A 19,425-nucleotide genomic window follows, 5' to 3' on the forward strand; every position below is an offset into this window, starting at 1 on the left:
TCCATGGCAACGGAATTGCTCTGCGGAAATGCGCTGATGTTTGTGTGCATGGAGATTTGCCTTAAAATATAAGCGAATATATATAAAAATATACCGTTTGTTTTTAATTAGTCGGCGACAGTTTTAAGTTTTACTAAAATGGAGATGACCGAGGAAGCGTTGAACAATGAGCGACTGCAGGCGGCGGCTCGTTTTAAGGCTTTCATGATGCAGAACAGCACTAAAACAAACTTCAATCTGTAAGTAACTGTTATATCACATTAGCTTTATTCACACACACACACACACACACATATATATATATATTAGCAGACGCTAACCAGAGAAGTGTAATTGGAAGACAACAGTCATTCAGTTCAACACACATTTCTACCGTTGTTGGCAATATCTAACGTTATATATATATAAAAAATGATAACCTTATATTTGATCTAGTGGGGCATGTTGTCACAACGGGGACATGCTGTTTAACACAGGAGAAATCCTGTGGCAACAAGTCTTGGTGTTCTTCGACAATGAAAAATTCATATCACTGCCAACATTAAGTTAACGTTACGTTATATATTCATGCTGTTTGAGGCTTTACCTAACGTTACCCTATTCACCTAGCTGCTAACGTTAACTTACAATGAAAATATAGTTTTGGTAGCACTGTCTAATAGGTAGCATTATTTGCCAGAACACTTGTCTGAACTTAACGTTACATTTATGTACAAAGTTACATTGTAACTTTGTTACAAAAATGCGGATATTGCTTATGTTTGGAGAACAGAAATTTAAAGGGATATTTCACCCAAAAAACACTCAAATTACTCCCCTTCAAGTCGTTCCAAACCTGAAGACTGTCGTTCATCATCGGAACACAAATTAAGATATTTAATGAAATCTGAGAGCTTTCAGATCCTCCATTGACAGCTAAGCAAATACCACTTTGACTCTTTAAAATGGTAATAAAGTGATCGTAAAACGGATTCATATGAATTTAGCTGATTAGTCCAAATATTCTGAAGAGACTCGATTGCTTTATGATGAACAGATTAAATGTATTCATATTCAAACATTGATCAGCGAACAAAACAGAAGCTCAACCGAACCTGCTTGACGCTGGAGAACAAACCTCATTGGTTCTCGCAGAAGCTCAAACTGCCTTGCAGGAGAATGAACCGAGCTGATGTGTGAGTTAATGAATGTTTATACGAAAAAAAGCCTAAATTCAACCTGTTCATCATGTAAAGTGTGTCTTCAGAAAATTTGGACTAAACCGCTTGATATGGTTTAGTTTTACAATCTGTTTATGAACTTTTTAAAGCGTCAAAAGTGGTAGTTGCATGGCTGTCAATGGAGGGACAGAAAGCTCTTAGATTTCATCAAAAAGATCTTAATTTGTGTTCCGAAGATGAACAAAAGTCTTGGAGATTTGAAACAACATGAGGGTGAGTAATTATGGACATAATTTAAATTTTTGGATGAACTATCCCTTTAAGTTTACAAAAAATGTTCTAAATTGAACCTCTTTGTCCAGCTATGACCACCTTGTACGACTGTTAACCAAAGTTATGGATGAGCGTCCAGAGAATGCAGTCGATGTGATCGAGGACATGAGTCGTGAGCTGAAAGGAAGTATCCTTCAGGAGAAGCAGGACACCTTGCGTGACAATCCATCCTCATCCTCAACTCTGTTGCTGGCTGAGCAGCAGAAGACACTCTTCAAACGTGCGGCAAGCGGGGAAGGTGATCACGAGGAAGAGCTGGTAAGTTTCTCTCCTGAGGGCCCATATAATGCTTTTAAAACTGTTAAAACCTAACCTTTTTTGTTAAATGCTTTGCTTGAAAAGTGTACTTGTGCTGTCTATTAAATCAATGCAATTTGATTAGGCAAGTAGTTATCTAATGCAATCACATTGACATTGTGGACTGTGAAGGGATAGTTCACCCACAAAATGTAATTCTGTCATCATCCTGTACTCACCCTCATGTTGTTTCAAACCCATAAGACTTTGGTTCATCTTTAAAACACCAATTGTGGTGGGTCCTATGAGCAGTTCAAGACAGTAACAGTTTCTGTAATACATTCTTCTGTATCGTTTTTAGGTGGATTCTCCTCTACCGAATGTTGCAGAACTGGCGTTCTTCTTTGAGCAAGCTGGTGTGGGTCTGGGGAAAGAGGAGATGCAGAGAATCTTTCTGGCTTTGAAACAACTGGTGGACACACAGTGTCTCCAGCGCTGTCGAATCTGGGGCAAGATCCTCGGCACACAGAGCAACTACCTGGTGGCTGAGGGGGAATTCAGAGAGGGTGAAGGGGAGGAGGAGGAGAGCACAGAACCATCAAATGAGGATGAGAGAGAGGAAGAGTCACAGGAGGACAAGGATGAAGCAGAGCTTGTAGAAGCTGTAAGTCACAAAACGCCAACTGAAGTAAATGAAACTGCTCTAAATATCGTACGGTCACATTTGTGCAATTTTTGTAGGCAAAAAATGTCCATTGTTGACCAAAAGAAAGCTACTTGGTTTGAAAGTGACTTCTCTGTGAGCTTTATACATCGCTACACTATTGACAATAGAAAATAATGGAAGCTCGTTTCCACCACGGGATAAAAAACGTAATTGCGACTTTTTATCTCACAATTCGGACTCTTTTTTTTTATTTTTTTGCAATTGCGAGTTTACAGTATATTTCGCAGTTCAGATTTTATAACTCTCTATTGTGAGTTTAAATCTCACAATTCCGAGAGAAAGTGTCAGAATTGCGAGTTATAAAGTCCGAATTTAGATATTTAAACTAGCAATTCTGAGAAAAACAGTCAGAATGGCAAGATAAGTCACAATTATCTTTTAAAATTTTTTATTCCATGGCAGAAACAAGCTTCTATAGATAATGGGTTATGATAACGTCACCTGACCTTTTAAATGGATATTTACATTTACATTTAGTCATTTAGCAGACGCTTTTATCCAAAACGACTTACAACTAAGGACTACAGCAAGCGAGTCATCGTGAAGAGGCAAAAATAATGCAAGAAGTGCTCAAAATACAAAGTTCAGGCATTGCTCAGAGTAGCATAAGCCAAACAAGGGAGGATTAAAGTTTTTTTTTTTTGCTCACGGAAGAGATGAGTTTTCAGTTGTCTTTTGAATGTAGTCAGGGATTCTGCATTCCGGACGAGGGTAGGGAGATCATTCCACCAGCAAGGAACCGTGAATGAGAATGTTCTGGAGAGTGATTTTGTGGCTCTCTGTGATGGTACCACGAGCCGTCGCTCATTGACCGATCGCAGGCTTCTGGTAGGGATGTAGACTCGTAGGAGCGAGTGAAAGTAGGAGGGAGCTGAGCCTGTGGTCGATCTGTAAGCAAGCGTCAATGCCTTGAACTTGATGCGAGCAGCGAGTGGTAGTCAGTGCAGAGAGATGAACAGAGGAGTGACGTGGGCCCTTTTGGGCTCGTTGAAGACAAGACGGGCTGCAGCATTCTGGATCATTTGTAGAGGTTTAGTTGCACATGATGGAAGACCTGCCAGAAAGCATTGCAGTAATCGAGCCTAGAGATAATTATTATTGAGTGAATATTTCACCCAAATAAGAAAATTGTCATCAATTACTTACCCTCATGTCGTTCCGAATCCAAACCTGTAAGATTTTCGTTCATCTTCGGAACACATACTAAGATCTTTTTTATTTTTGACGCTTCAAAAAGTTCATAAAGAGATTGTAAAACTAATCCATATGATTTGAGAGGTTTTGTCCAAATTTTCTGAAGAGACTTGATTGCTTTATATGTGGAACAGATTGAATTTAGGCTTTTATTCAAATTTAAACATTGATCAGCGAACATAAACAGAATCTCAACTGAACCTGCTTGACGTGCGAGAGCAAACCGCATTGGTTCTTGCACATTAAGCGAACATGCTTGAGCTTCTGTTTACAATTGATGTGTGTAGTGATGTGTGTAGTGATGAATGTTTACATCATGTGAATAAAAGCCTAAATTCAATCTGTTCATCATATAAAGCGATTGTGTCTCTTCAGAAAATTCTAAAGACTCCAGGTAAAGACAAGGCTAGAAACTTTAGAAATGTACATTCAAACTTGACAAAAATGATTGAACTCTACTTGCAGGCTGATCCACCCCCTAAATCAACTTACAAGCCACCTCCGCCAGTGCCAAAGGAAGAAAATCACACTGGAGTCAATAAATTCACTTATTTTGTGTGTCAAGAGCCTGGCATGCCGTGGGTCAGACTGCCGGTGGTCACCCCCGCTCAGCTCACAGCAGCGCGGCAGATCCGCAGCCTCTTCTCAGGCAAGCTTGACGCTCCTGTTGTAAGTTTCCCTCCCTTTCCTGGCAATGAGGCCAACTACCTGCGTGCCCAGATCGCACGGATCTCAGCCGGCACGCACGTCAGCCCTCTGGGATTCTACCAGTTTGGGGAGGATGAAGGAGAGGATGAAGGACTGCGAGACAGCTTTGAGGAGAATCCTAACTTTGAGGGCATTCATGTAAATGAGATGGCTGAGTCTCTGAATCTATGGGTCCATCATGTACAGCACATACTTACACAGGTAAGAAACAGACGGCCTGTTGGGAATTCATCCGCCCTAAAATGTAGTGGATATTGAGTACGTTTTTGGTAACACTTTCTTTCTGCAGGGTCCCTTTTACATATGTTACATATTATCATAATAATATCAATCATTGTGTTCCAAATCATTTGAAAAAATAAGAGAAAATTACCAGATTTTCCAAATTTGAAAGAATAAAATGGGCCCTCAAACAACTCAATAAAATAACTACACCGTAAATTCATGGTCACTCCTAATTCAGTAGTCATTTTTTTTTAAATGAAAATATACAGTAACATTATTTACATTCAATTTATTCACTCTTCATGAAATCCCAGATGGACTCAATAATAGTGAGATCAGATCTCTGTGTGGATCATATTGTCTGATGCCCGACTTCTTGTGCAAATATCTTTATACAAATATCTCACTGGATAGTCCACCAAAAAAAAGGAAAACTCTGTCATTATTTACACACCCTTATATTGTTCCAAACCTCTATGCATTTCTTTCTTCTGTGGAACACCAATAAATATATTTTTAAGAACGTTGAAAACCAAACTCTTTCCGTTTCCACTGACAACCATTTTTCTCCATAAAATGGAAGTGAAAGGGAACCGAAACTTTCTTCAAAATATCCTCTTTAATATTTTCCACAGAAGAAACATACAAGGTTTTGGAACAACATGAGGGGGAGTAAAAAATAACACAATTTTAATTTTTGTGTTGACTGCTCATTCAATGCCAAAATTAATACTTGGAAATGTTTTTATGGCGAAAAATCAAACATACCCAAGACATTTGCACTTTACTGTACATGTGAACGTTAGGGCCGCTGTGTGTGGGTAAACATAACTAAGAAGTCAGCGGATGACGTTGATGAAGATGCCGAGGAGGAAGAGAAGGAGGAAGAACCTGACGAGCCGGAGCCTGAGATTGGGCCTCCTCTTCTGACGCCTCTGTCTGAGGATGCAAGTCAGTCACACTGCATCACATTTACATACAACACACCTCCGGCACAGTTCAAATGATCAGCTCTAATGCAGAAACGCTGTGTCCACAGAGATTCATGACACCCCACCCTGGAGCTCCATGATCTCCTCTTACCTCATTCCTCAGTTTTCCATCGCTGTGCTGCGCTCCAACCTCTGGCCTGGAGCGTATGCTTATGCAAGTGGCAAGTAAGAACCTTACTTTTTAAAACTAAACACCTACTAACAGCCCATCTAACCATCTCTTTTAATCTGATGCCCTTTCTGCTGAATTAAAGCATTTTTCTGCTCCCCCTCAGGAATTTTGGAAACATATACATTGGTTGGGGGTTGAAATATATCGGAGAGGCCTACACCCCAATAATGCTTCCACCGCCCCACAGCGAATACCCCAGCGGACCCGAAATCACAGAGGCCCAGGACCCCAGTGTGGAGGAAGAGCAGGCTTTGCAAGCAGCCCTGGAGGAGCAGACGGCGGCCCTGGAAGAGACAGAGGATCTGGAAGAGGAGGATGATGATGATGGTTAAAATGGAGGTGTGACTCTGCAATCGACAAAAATAAACCTGGAGTTTGGTCAGATGTTTAACCCTTTGCGTACGATCACACCTGTGTGATTAAAACGTTCAGTGTATCATACAGACTACAGTATATAAATTGACAACGTGTTTTATTCATATCAGATACACATTGTGTAGGTATTAGATAACTATAGAATTTACTCTATTCTTCTCCCTTTACCGGCCACTTACTTTCAAGTATTTCGGGAGAAGTGGATGAATTGACGTGTTGTAAATCCGACAGATACGATTCTCTGAATTGCGCGCGCTAACATGGTAACGCTCATCGCACATTATAGATCAGCTAACATTATCATTATAAAGGTTTATAATAATAATAATGTGATACATTCTAAAATAATGGTTGCCTTAAATGACACTGGGTGGTCAGCTAGAATATTTTAAGCTTATGTGTGAAAGGGTATTTAAGGTCAGATACTATGTGCAATGCGTTAAGGAATCTAAACAGTGTCTTTGCATGTTTGTCCACATCGATGAAATATTAAGACTTTACAAAACTTGAGGGAATCATAATTTATTTGCTTTTAAAATCAGTTTAACATAACAGCTTTGATGAATACACGCATGCTTCGACTGTTGTAACACCTCGCTACAAACACTGTGCTTTGTGTTACACTTCATTTTTTTTGTTACATTAAGCTTATTCAGACATGCTTTTTTTCTCCATGCTTAAGTTCTTGTATTGGTACACAATTAGTCGTAATCATTATGTGTATGCAGATAAAATTGTCATCCCAAAAGCACACAACTCCAAAGACTTTATAAATAAGACGCCTATAATTTCTATTGGCTTTTAGGTAACAGACATTATGATCTTATTTTCTGAGTACTCTAGTATCAATAAAACTCAGCATGATATTAGCTAAAAAAAAAAACTAGGACAACCTCATGGCAAGCTGGTTCATCTGTTTTTTTGTTTTTTTGTTTTTTACAATCGTTAGACCAAATTTCTCAATTCTTAGGTCACTTTTTCAAAACTCTTTACACAGTTCTCCTAACCAGCTTGGCACAGCAGTTAATTTCACATTCAAAACACACTAAAACTACCAAGACACTTCATCCATGTCTCAAAGCAAGTCATTCTTCCATAACATTAGTACACAAACATACCAACACTTTGTCACCCATAAAACAACAATCTAAAAAATACTAGCAACAGGTAGCATTAGTTTTCTTTTGTAATTTTTTTTTACAAAACAAGAATGACATCTCTCTACTGTTTCAATTCACTGCATGGTCCATGTTTACATTACAAAATTATTCCTAAATGGTCTCTTTTGTACAGATGGTGAAATTGAAAAACCAAGGGCTGGTTCACACAGAACGAATGCGGTTTACCATTACACTGCGCTACTTTTTCCATGTAAACACTCGCTAGACGGAAGTTTAACAGTTTAACTTTTAAAGTGCACGTTTTTTCTCACTGACCTGCGTCTCACGTTTTGAACAGCAAAAACACGTTCTGTGTGAATGGCCCCTAAGCACCCTATGTAGGTGTTCAGCTCTATCAAATTGTTTTGATAGTATTTAATTTTTTAGATTCAGAATATATTTCAATGTGGTATTACTGTAAAAAAATGCAGCTAATTGCCATCTTATTCATTTTTGTGTTTTTGTTTTGAACTTGAGTTTAACAGTTTGGAAAGCCTAAAGAGTATGTAAAAGTGCAAATTGAGTTTTGGCGGAGGTTGTGTCTAACTGAGAAAGGACTGTCATTTGGAAGTAGCCAAAGCAATGAGCCATGATCCACAGTTGAACCTAAATAGACTGCCTGTGTGCTCACTGCGTGAAGAGTTCTGAAAACGTGACCCAAGTACTGAAAAATGTGTCCTAATGGTTGTAAAAAAAAACTATTTAATTCACAATACATCATAAAGAAATTGCACAGTTAGTCAACCAGTGCACCTTCAGACAAAAGACCTCACCTCCTCCAGTCCTCCAAAATACTGCAATAAACATGCAGATTCACTCTTCTGTGCGTAGGTACAGAAAACATCTAGGTTGTTGTTCCAAACCTCTATGAATTTCTTCTGCCGAACACAAAAGATGATATTTTGAAGAATATGGGTAACCAGACAGTTAATGGACGCCATTGACTTCCATAGTATGGAGGGGAAAAAAATACTATGGAAGTCAATTGGGTCCATCAACTGTTTAGTTACCCATATTCTTCAAAATATATTTTGTTTTCAGCAGAAGAAATACATTCATTCAGGGTTGGAACAACTTGAGGGTGATTTTAATTCTCAGGTGAACTACAGTATCACCCAAGCATGTCCTCCATAGAGGAAAACTAGAAGATGGCAATTAGTGTTGTTTCAGATGAATTTAGCTGATCATAGTTACAGTATTTTGCACAATTTTTAAATACTTAATTATAATTATTATAATCCTTGATAATAATAATTATAACCACTAATAAATTCTAAGTATTGTTGACACATACAGAGCCTTGCGACTGGATCAATAAATAAAAATCAAAAGTTAATTTACAACAATTAATAAAAGAACAACTACTGCACACGCATGAATGAAAATGTTAACACATAAATAATCACGTTTCTAATGAATTACATTTACCACAAGGGGAAGTTGTGGTCAAAGCTTGTAACATAAGTCCTACCCAGTATTATTCTAGAAGACTTCAAAGTGTTCTAGGGGATAAAAGTTATATTTCCTTTAAGACTGTAGGATTTGGGAGAAAAAGGCTCAAGACAAAATGTACATGACCTTAATTTACACATAAATACACAGTGAGAAAGAGAGAGGAAGGACAGGAGTGGTGAGCTTGGAATCATGACTTCACATTAGCGAAGGTCATTCTCGTCGTCCTGAATGGTCTTCTTGATTCTTAGTAACATAGTGGTCTGCCACTGATCAAGCCTGGAGATGGATTCAAATTCCCTTACCTAATGAAAAATAATAATAATAATAATTGCAGAGTAAAGGCCCGTTCACAAGGACTATAAATATATAGTTCTAAATACAAAAGAATAGCAGTCCACACCACAAGTATAACGATAATGGCAGAGAGGAACGATATATCATTGGAATCACAGAATGATTTTTTTCCAGCTGATGAACGATAACAACATTGACAAATGTCAATCAGAATCCATTCCGCTTTATAGAGCTCGAGCATTTAAAGTGACAGACGCACAAAACTGCAACACACTTAGAATAGACAGAATGATATCATCCGCTGGTGTGAATGCTAACATAGTTATCGTTTTTGGCGTGAACGGGCCTTAATTCATGAATGAACTACCACTGGTAAAATGTGTGCAGTGAATTATGTAAAACCTGAAACAATATACAAAGAGAACTTACTGCATCAACGTATGCATCAATATTCTGCTCTTCATATGCATCAAGAAGTTTCTGTTTAATGTGAAATGCAGAAACATTGTGATTATTTTGTATAAAGCGTCACAAAATGTTTAAATACTTCCATTCATAAGTTTGAGGTTGGTACGTTTTTTTTTTTTTTTTTTTTTGAAGAAGAAATACTTTACTAATACTTTTATTCAGCAAGGATGCATTAAAATGATTTTCAACATTGATAATAAGAAATGTTTTTTGAGCAGCAAATCAGCAGCATATTAGAATGATTTCTGAAGGATCATTGGAGTGATGATGATGAAAATTCAGCTTTGCATCACAGGAATAAATTACATTTTAAAATATATTAAAATAGAATTTTTTTAATGTGTAATATTTCACAAAGATTTTGCTGTATTTGTAATCAAAGCAATGTAGTCTTGGTAAGCAGAAGAGACTTCTTTTAAAAACTCAACCCCAAACTTTTGAACGGTAGTGTTTATATATAAAAATATACAAAACAATGAATAGAGACAATGGAAACCTAATAGATAAAGATAATGATTTGGGCAAAGCTTCCATCTTCAATCTCAACTGATGTTGACCCAGAATATGAGGCCCTGTTTACACACCTGGTATTAAGATGCGTTTGGTTGATCGGATCACAAGTGGACGACACTAAATACAGCCGTAAATGAAGTCTAAAACGTTTTGAGCTTGTCCACTTTTGACCACTTCCAGAGATAGTCGAAAACGTATTTGACCGGATTGCTTTCGTAGTGTAAACGCTTGTGATCGAATGTGTTCAAACAGCCACAAAAGACCGTCTACTCTCCGCCTACTGATCTAATGTGTAAAGATTACGGGAAGTGCGCGAGCCAGACTGGACTTAATCTGTCGGCTGGAGACCCAAGTTTGGTTTGAAGGCTAAAACGTACCAAGCACAATGTTCTCTCAGCATTCCTGATTTATAACACACACTCACAGTGTTCGGCTGGTCTTGTGGCTGTCAGAGCAGAAACTAAAGCTGATGCTCTCCGTATGCGTTTCCATCGTCAGTGTGCGCGTTCATATGTAAATTGTCCAAGCTTATTTTTTCCATTAGACCGAAAGATCTGAAAAAAACCTACATTTTCCCGCCCATAGACCCTCCTCTCGAAGAAATCAGGACAAAAGTGGTTAAAAGTGGACACAAGAGACAGATTAAAACACCAGGTGTAAACGGGAATGCGTCTCCCTCGTCTACATATAATCCGATTGACCAAAACGCATCTTAGTACCAGGTGTAAACAGGCCCTGAGATCACAGTTGAAGTCTATGGAGGAAACTAAGCAATTCAATTTGGAAGAAAAGACTCACCTTAAGAAGTCTGCACTCTCTAGCATCTGAGAAAGCTGGAAACAGTTCTTCATACTTCTGTACAGCCAGCTATCGGAGAACACGGATGAAATAATGATAAAGCAGAGAGTTGCATTGTAAATATCATTCTTCTTCAGACTGGGAACGGGTCAAATCTGTCACCTTGCAGTTGAGCATGTCCACACAGAAGTGACACAGCGCTGCTTTGAAGAAATGGTCTTTAGCACCATACTTCAACAGGGTAGTGTCCATGGAGTAAATCCCAATCTGAACAGACAATATGCCACTCAACATGAAGGGTGAAGAAAACAAATGAACATGTTTTCGACAGAAGATCACACAGACCTGCTCATATATTTCAATGGCTTTCGGGTACTGCTCCATCTGAGCCGCATAGGTCGCCACTTTGACAAGACACTTGTTGGCTGCACTACAGAGAGAGAGTACAAGACATTTTAGCATGAGAACATTAAATGCAATCATTTAATTACAACACAACTTCTTTGCTCAGACCTTACTTGTTCTACAACACTTCTGATAAATGTGAAACATATAAAAGCATATAAAGACTATAGTATAGTACCTGGTGGATGACTCCCCTTTGAAATAATCGGCTGCCTGTTCATAATGAACAATGGCCTGTACACATAAATAAGTATTTTGGGACCAAATAATAACAAAATTAATGAACACTACTTTTCTTTCATAGGGGTCTCTCTATAACGTGATAGGCTCAGTACGGATCATCTGATGCATACGCAAATACACTACCATTTCAAAGTTGACATTTTTAGAATAACTTTTTTATTTTAATATATATTAAAATGTAATGTATTCTGAATTTTAAGCATGACTCCAGACTTCAGTATCACACAATCTTTCAGAAATTATTCAATGTTGATTTGCTGCTCAAGAAACATTTTTTTATTAATAATGTTGAGAAAAGTTGCTCTGCTTCAAGTTTTAAAAAACAGCATCCTTGCTGAATTAAAACCCACAAATTGTAGTGTGCTTTTGACATACTGTCCATATTCATCTGAACCACTTACTAATAAATGTGCACCTTTCCATAAAAAAGATCACTTCCAACTTACTTTGTCTATGTCCAGTAACTCAGATTCATAGATTTCTGCAATAGATATGTGGTGTTTTGCTGCAATGTTGAAACGCCCCTGTGGACACAGATGAGAATTTCTAAGGAATATTCAGAGAAATGTATCGCTATAAACAAAACAAAACCAAGCACCCATATTACATATACAATGATGAATTGTGGTGAAACAATATCTTCATTGTGTTCCGAAGATGAACGGAAGTCTTACGGGTTAGAAACAACATGAGGGTGAGTAAATGATAACAGCACTTTCATTTTTGAGTGAATAATATCATTTTCTCACCATATCTGTGTAGATGTCAATGGTCTGGCAGAAACAGTTTACTGCCTCTGTGTAGAGAAGTTGTAGGAGAGTCATGATACAAAATAAACTCCTTTTGAAATAGAAACACTACATACTGAGAGATTTGTATTGTTCAGTCTTTAAAAGTAACAATGAGAGCTGTACCTTGAGGATCAGACTTTTTGAATGCATTTCCAGCATCAAGAAAGTTAACGGCTGCATCGTGCTTGCTATCCACCTGCAAATGGAGTTGTGCAGCTTTGCAGAAGGCATCTCCAGCAGCTTAAATAAAGAAGAAAACAAATGAACAATAGAACTGCCATGTGCTTATTGAACACCTTAAAGGGATAGTACACCCAAAATGTCATTAATTACTCGCCCTCATGTCGTTCCAAACCCGTAAGACTTCCGTTCATCTTCAGAACACAAATGAAGATCTTTTTTATGAAATCTGAGAGCTTTCGGTCCCTCCATTGACAGCTACGCAACTACCACTTTGACGGTTCAAAAATATAACGAGATGGTAGAACTAATCCATGAATTGAGCGGTTTAGTCCAAAATTTCTGAAGAGACTATCACTTTATATGATGAACAGATTTCATTTAGGGTTAGATTTAATTTAAACATTGATCAGTGAACATAAACAGAAGCTCAAACGTGCTGCGTAACACGGGAATGAACCTCATTGGTTCTCCCATGTCAAGTGAACATTCTTGAGCTTCCGTTTACAAATGATGAATGTTTATTTGTGAATAAAAGCCTAAATTCATTCTGTCCATCATTTAAAACGACCGTCTCTTCAGAAAATTTTGACTAAATGGTTCAATTCATATGGATTAGTTTTACGATCTCATTATGATCTTTTTGAAGCATCAACGTGGTAGTTGCGTAGACTGTCAATGGAGGGACAGAAAGCTCTCAGATTTCATCAAAAAGATCTTCATTTGTGTTCCGAAGATGAAAGTCTCATGGGCTTTGGAATGACATGAGGGTGAGTAATTAATGGCAGGATTTTAATTTTGGCGTGAACTATCCCATCCCTACAGTGGTGCAAACGTAGCTGTGTATCGTACCACTCCAGTTCTTGGCCATCTTGAACATGTTGGCTGCTCTCACGTACAAGTCACAGGCCTCCTCGACCTTGGAGGAACTCCTACAGTACAATGAACAAAAGCAAGAGGGGGAGATTCACTCAAACCATTAGGCGGCGCTATTAACATCTGTCGTCCCCTGCACTCATACAACGTGTTTTCAGACCTGATATGGCCAACATGAAGCAAGAGGACCCAGAAATCAGTGTGAAAACACAGGCCCGATATTGCTCAATAGCCTGGAAGTACTACATTAAAAATGAGAGCAATGCCACTGTTTACTGCAGGCTTTGTAAGACGGACTTTAAGTTCTCCTCAAATACAGCTAACATGATAAAACACCTCAGAGTGAAACATCGACTGAACATCCCCGCAGTAGCCAGCGGCGGAGAGAGACTGTGCGCGGAAGGGCCAGGCGAAGGCAGCATGGGTGAGTTTCAAAAAAGTATTAAAATAGGGCAAAACGAGCAACACCACTTAGTGTGCATTGGGTTTGAGTAGAGTATGAATGAAAGCGACAAGGAAACGCTTATTCCCGTGCGCACAACTCTATTTATTATGACGCTTTATGCGTGCAATGCGATGCTAACGTTAACGTTACTTGGCTAGCTGACCGAATCACTTTTGTGCAAAATCTGTGGATAACTTTAGTATATTTATGACAGCTTAATGTGGACAACGTTATATTACAAATAATGCCATTTCAAAAGTATTGCTTTTTAATCTAAATTAATAACAATGATCGATATCAATATTGTTTGTTGCAAACGGATACTAATTAATACCAATCACGTCAGTTCGATTTTAAGAAAGATTTGCACTTTCAATATTACACAGATGCTAAAAAAAAACAAAAAATTAAACATTATTAATAGATTTACCCGAAAAACGTTCCTAACAGCGAATGCGACGTTTTCATTTTCTTGTCTGCCTCAGCCATAATGGCCAAGGCTTCCTTTTCTTTTCCAGAATAATCCATTTAGTCAGATTAGGTTTGAACTGGACTGTATGGAATGATAGCCAAGCTATATCTCATTCACGTCGCCTAGAATGAAGTTATTTGTTTTATTGACACATCATGCGGAAATCGGAAGTAAATTCAACTTTAGGGACTGTCGGTAAATAGTTGTTTTCATAATAACAGTCGACAGTGCTGTGGTATTAATAACTTATGCTTTTTTTGTACATATACGTTATTAATTAATTTTAACAATTAAACGTTTGCTACATGAATAGTGTCACGTAGTTATGTTATATAAACCTGAATGATTGACATTGTTCGCTTTTCTTGGCTGCGAACAACTTACCCTTGTACCCTAACGGGCATCGTGCTAAACACATCCAGTGTGTAGGTCGCAAACGCGCGGAGGTTGTGCAGGGATTCTGATATTTAAAAAATATATATATTACTAATAAGATATTATTTATTTTCAGATAGGAAAATAAGGTGTACAAGTTATTGTCGCTGAATCGTGTACTGTTTAATGGAGGTAACACAGGCAGGAAGTGGATGAAACCATAATGGCCCTTTACACGCCCGGAAGGACATCCAGTGACGTTTGATGTAAATAATAGCGGAATTGTTTCATTAGTATCATGTTGCATGGTTATTGTTCTCTGCATAAATACTCTTGTGACGAGCAAAGTGTGCTGTGACTGATGTGGAGTCATTATCATAATACAAACCTTATAATTCATTCTAACGTTAAATGTTTCCGCGAGAAACAAAATTTTTTTTTTGAATTAATTTCAAGGCAGTGTCTTGCTGTTTGACATGCTATATTCATCTACAGTTATTTCTCAACATTTTTCTGTTAGGCTATAATTATTATATAAACAGTTTTATGAAATACATTATTATGAGTGACTACTACATGGATTATATACTTGTAGTTTTAAATCTGGAAATAATATATATATACCTGAAACCTGTCCTGTTTTAGTTTTTCACAGTGCTGCAGTTTGGTAAAATGTAAAAAACAGTAAAATGTTCTACAATCAGCCACATCTGAGATTAAAAAATAATTGAACCAAGATGTGATGGGTAGTGTAGAATTAAAAACAAACTGCAAAACAAAAGCTATATTGTAGATGCAAAAACCTCTTAATTTTATATAACCAAATGCAATTATTTTGTTCTGGAAACAGTGTAGAATAGGTTTTGAGCTGCCACACACATTTTTACAGTGAACATAAAGTCAGACTAAACGGCAATGTTTGTATAATGATATAGCTAGCTAGAAACTCTCTTTAATGGCCGTACAAGACTCTCTTTTTCTCACACACACATGGTTACAAGAACTGATTCGAAGAATCAAGAACTGACAAAAGATACAAAAAATGTTTTTATGTGATTAATGTCATAGCATTAAACAAAGGGTCAGAAATTAAACAAATACACACAGTGCTGATTCTTTAGTTTTATGTGAATTGTGTTGACCCCAGAAAACATCACATATTAAACTTGAATTACCATTTTTATGGAAAACATGTACCGGTATTGGTTACAAAAAACCTTAACAACACATTAAGGATTTAGGATTAAAGTTTTACCATAGGGGTTTTTAAGTAAGTTCCTGAATCCGGTGTAATCCTGTTTTACTCATTTTAAATGTATATATTTTTTATCCTTCATCACAGACATGGATCTCCCACCACAAAGGCATCCTGAAATCCTCAGCGGTCAAAATCTTCGAAGGAGAATGCAGCGTTTTTTGCCATTTTCGGATCGCCGCACGTCGAAAGTGTGGAACCACTACACTCAGCTAAGTCTGCATCGTGTCGAGTGCAACCATTGTAAGAGACAGCTTTCCTTTCACAACAGCACTACTTCCATGAGAGAACACTTAGGACGCAAACACAGCATTCGGGAAGGAGCGGTACCCCCTCACAACACAGCAGGCATCCCCACCCCTGCAGCATTACATTCTCACATTCAGACCGCTTTACAAGCTAACAGATACAACACCGCAGGCAATGCTGTGTTTCAACCAGTGCTACCTGTTGCTATTAAAGAGGAGCAGGTAGAAGTACTGACAGCAGAGATGGGAGACGGCAAACCTGCTCGGACCACATATGCCCCTGACTGTGCGGCCGGAAGCGCTACTTCTAACTCAAATGCCATTGTGCACCAAGATACAGACGTGGGCTGCCTAATGCATAATTTTCCTGCGGGGGAGATGAGCAGCACTGCTGGAGGCAGTAATATCCGCACTGGCACAAAAGCCTGCAGCAACAAGCGAGCTGAGGTTTTGACCGATCTTATCTTGGAGATGGTCTTCAGAGACCTTCAGCCATTGTCTGTGGTGGAAGAGAGGGGGTTCAAGCTCTTACTGAGTTGCCTAGAGCCTAACTACCCCGTGCCGTCTCCATCTCTGCTTGGCAGTCTACTTTGGCATCGTTACCACATCCTCAAGCAATGCCTTCAGCAGCATCTTCAGACAAGTCTAGCTTCTCACTGTCTGACCCTCTGCACCGAATACTGGCGATCCGTAGATGGATGTGGGGTTGGAGGGGACGGTCAGTACTACCTTACAGTCAGTGTGCATTTTGTCGACCCTCACTGGCGCCTGGCACGATGTGTGCTCGAGACCCGACCGATAGCAGAATTCAAAGGAGACCCATCGGAGAGAGGGCAAGTGAGCTTTGCAGACACCCTGAAAGGAGTCCTCACCGAGTTCCAGCTTACAGAGGACTTTGTTTTCTGTGTTGTGCATGACACCCCAAGTGGATCCGAGTCTGGTGGGCAGGAGAATATGACCCTTGATCCGGAATATCAGCAAGAATTTGCTGGACCCAGCCATCCTCCCCCCAGTAATCTTCCGGAGGGATGGTCACCTCTGCTTTGTGCAGGACAGGCCCTGAAACTATGTGTCCAGGAGGGACTATGCGTGGAGACTGTGAGACAAGCTCTGGCAGATGCTCGCACCATCGTCCTACACTTCCAGCATGATGTGAGCGCTTCTACAGCACTAAACCAGAAAGCAGAGGCTGTTAATAAAGAGTCTGTAACCCTGGTCTTGAATGACCCAGGGCGCTGGACCACGGCCATTGAGATGTGTGAGAGTCTTCTGGAGCTCAAGTGGGTAATAAGCTCCGTCTTAGAGGAGCAAAAAGTTGCAACAAATCTGGCAGATCACCAGTGGCGCCTTATACATGAACTGGTTCCTGTGCTCAAAACGGTTCGCATTGCGGCATCGTTTTTGAGCGAGGACATCAATGGACCCATTTCAGCCCTGATGCCGTGCCTCCAAGGAGTGTCCAGGCTCCTGGGACAGAAAATTGTGGAGTGCACCTGTCCAGTGGTGAGGGGAGTTATGGAGAGAATTCGTGCTGGTATGGACAAACGCTGGAGTCTGAGTGATGAAGATGCTCTTCTGGACTGCCATGCCGTACTGTCCTCATTTCTGGACCCACGTTTTAAAGAGTTGCGGTTTCTCAGCCCACATGCCCGTAGCAAGCTGCATGACAAGGTGAAAGAGCTGCTATCTGTTCAGGCTTTCACAAGGGGCAAAGGAATAAATGGAGAGAGAAGACAGAGCGTGCAAATGGAAGAGACTGTGGATGAACGGGAAGAACCTGTAGATTTTGTATTGGATGATCCTTTGACACTGCCTGTAATGGCTTCTCTGGATTCTCCTGTATCGTGTGGCTCAGCGGAGGAAGGTGACAGCATTGAGCTACAGCCAAGCGAGCCCTTCGTTGCCATATCATCTCCAGAACAGGTCAATGAAAACGCACTTGAGGTTGTTAAATCACCTTTCAAGAACGCCAATGAACGTAAAAGACGTTCTAGTGGGACCAGTTTGACCTCGCCACTGAGGGGAGATTTACAGCACACGCCTCGAACACGAATAAGTCCTCTCCCACAAAGCATGTATGATATTCTTCTGGGCGAGGACCCTACTGAGCGAATGCCCGAAATTCACCAGCAGCTGGAGAATTACATAGCAGAGCCGCTCTGCAGACGCAGCCTCTCGCCTCTGCAATGGTGGCGCAACAAGGAGCATCGCTTTCCTGCGGTGGCCAGACTGGCACGAAAATACCTGTCCATACCAACAACTGCTGTTTCCGCCGATCGGACCTTTGCCCCTAGGGAGTCTCCAGTGACCCAAAGAAGGGCCACATTGGGGTCTAAACACCTTGATCATATTTTGTTTCTCCATCAGAACACTGATTACGTAGATCAGCTGAAAGGTGGAGCCTCTGTACGCGAAATTGACCAGTGGAACAATGTCATTGGAAACCAAAGCAGAGAAAGTCTTTACCAGACTCTAGTGTCTTATGAAAGTAAGGTTCGTGTGCCCGAGGAAGAGTCATGATTACGGTTTATTTTTTGGTTACATTTTTGAACAGTTCTGCCACATCTCATAATAAGCTCCTTTAATTACATGGTTATCTGATGACTTTCATCATCGATGGGTTCTAGACTCAAGGATTAAGGTTAGGGATGAATAGAGTTATACTGCTATGTAAATTAGTTTTAAAATTACACATTCCTTGTACAAGGAATTTGTGACATTATCGTTTAATATTGTCTTTGGTCTCTAAGAGGTCTGAAGGTTTGTGTAGTTAATGTCATGTGACTAATATAGATACTGTTTTACTAAATCTGTTTTACTACATTCTTAACTTGTCTCTAATGAATAACGCAATATGAGCACGAGCAATCAAGCTGCTGTTCTGAATATCAGCTGGGCTGCGCTTTGGCCATTGGTCATCACAGTCATGCAGATATCAGGCTTTTTTTACTGAACTGTTCACATACTTTGTTTAGGAACACTGCAAATCAAATTTGGCTAATTCCAGGCCAGGAAGTACCTGTTGTATTTGTTTAAATGTGATTTGTTATTTCAAATTCTGCATATACTGTTACTTCAATATTATTGTCACTTTACACAGTGTTGCAAGCATTACTTACATGCATTGTCAAAATAATGCATGCATTTCAACATGATCACTTCCTCCTTTATATTATGGGGGATTGGATATGTACAAGCAAATGAGGTATTAATAATCTTTTTCATACTTGGAACTGTAGGATTTACAGTGTATTCTATCGGTAGCATGATCAGATTAAAGTGTTGTATGAAATACTCTGTAGTCTGGGAATTGCAGATGGAAAA

At 39.3% G+C, this 19,425-nt stretch overlaps 3 protein-coding genes across 4 annotated transcripts; 2 read left to right on the forward strand and 1 right to left on the reverse strand.

Annotated features, from left to right (window-relative positions):
• Nucleotides 1-19: 19 nt before the first annotated feature.
• On the forward strand, nt 20-6,221 carry rsph4a (radial spoke head component 4A). Its single transcript, XM_079607810.1, has 7 exons — nt 20-239; nt 1,523-1,751; nt 2,092-2,394; nt 4,117-4,560; nt 5,391-5,535; nt 5,624-5,741; nt 5,852-6,221. The coding sequence occupies exons 1-7, from the start codon at nt 139-141 to the stop codon at nt 6,078-6,080; spliced, it is 1,569 nt and encodes a 522-aa protein (XP_079463936.1). The 5' UTR covers nt 20-138; the 3' UTR covers nt 6,081-6,221.
• Nucleotides 6,222-6,631: 410 nt separating this feature from the next.
• Nucleotides 6,632-14,387, reverse strand: napaa (N-ethylmaleimide-sensitive factor attachment protein, alpha a). The gene is made up of 11 exons (XM_079607811.1): nt 14,182-14,387; nt 13,283-13,362; nt 12,374-12,490; nt 12,209-12,255; nt 11,906-11,983; nt 11,395-11,450; nt 11,157-11,241; nt 10,974-11,078; nt 10,812-10,880; nt 9,462-9,512; nt 6,632-9,040 (listed from the first exon to the last, which is right to left on the reverse strand). Exons 1-11 carry the CDS (start codon nt 14,277-14,279, stop codon nt 8,939-8,941), a joined length of 888 nt encoding a protein of 295 aa, XP_079463937.1. The 5' UTR covers nt 14,280-14,387; the 3' UTR covers nt 6,632-8,938.
• zbed4l2 (zinc finger BED-type containing 4-like 2) lies at nt 13,268-19,416 on the forward strand. Of its 2 annotated transcripts, none has more exons than XM_079607800.1 (2): nt 13,268-13,730; nt 15,941-19,416. In XM_079607800.1, the coding sequence occupies exons 1-2, from the start codon at nt 13,472-13,474 to the stop codon at nt 18,619-18,621; spliced, it is 2,940 nt and encodes a 979-aa protein (XP_079463926.1). In that variant the 5' UTR covers nt 13,268-13,471; the 3' UTR covers nt 18,622-19,416. The 2 variants fall into 2 exon arrangements, with proteins under 2 accessions (XP_079463926.1, XP_079463927.1); XM_079607801.1 differs by lacking the exon at nt 13,268-13,730 and adding an exon at nt 14,619-14,864.
• The last annotated feature ends 9 nt before the right edge of the window (nt 19,417-19,425 follow it).

Source organism: Phoxinus phoxinus (genome assembly GCF_949152265.1).
Source record: "Phoxinus phoxinus genome assembly, chromosome: 3".
NCBI lineage: Eukaryota > Metazoa > Chordata > Actinopteri > Cypriniformes > Leuciscidae > Phoxinus > Phoxinus phoxinus.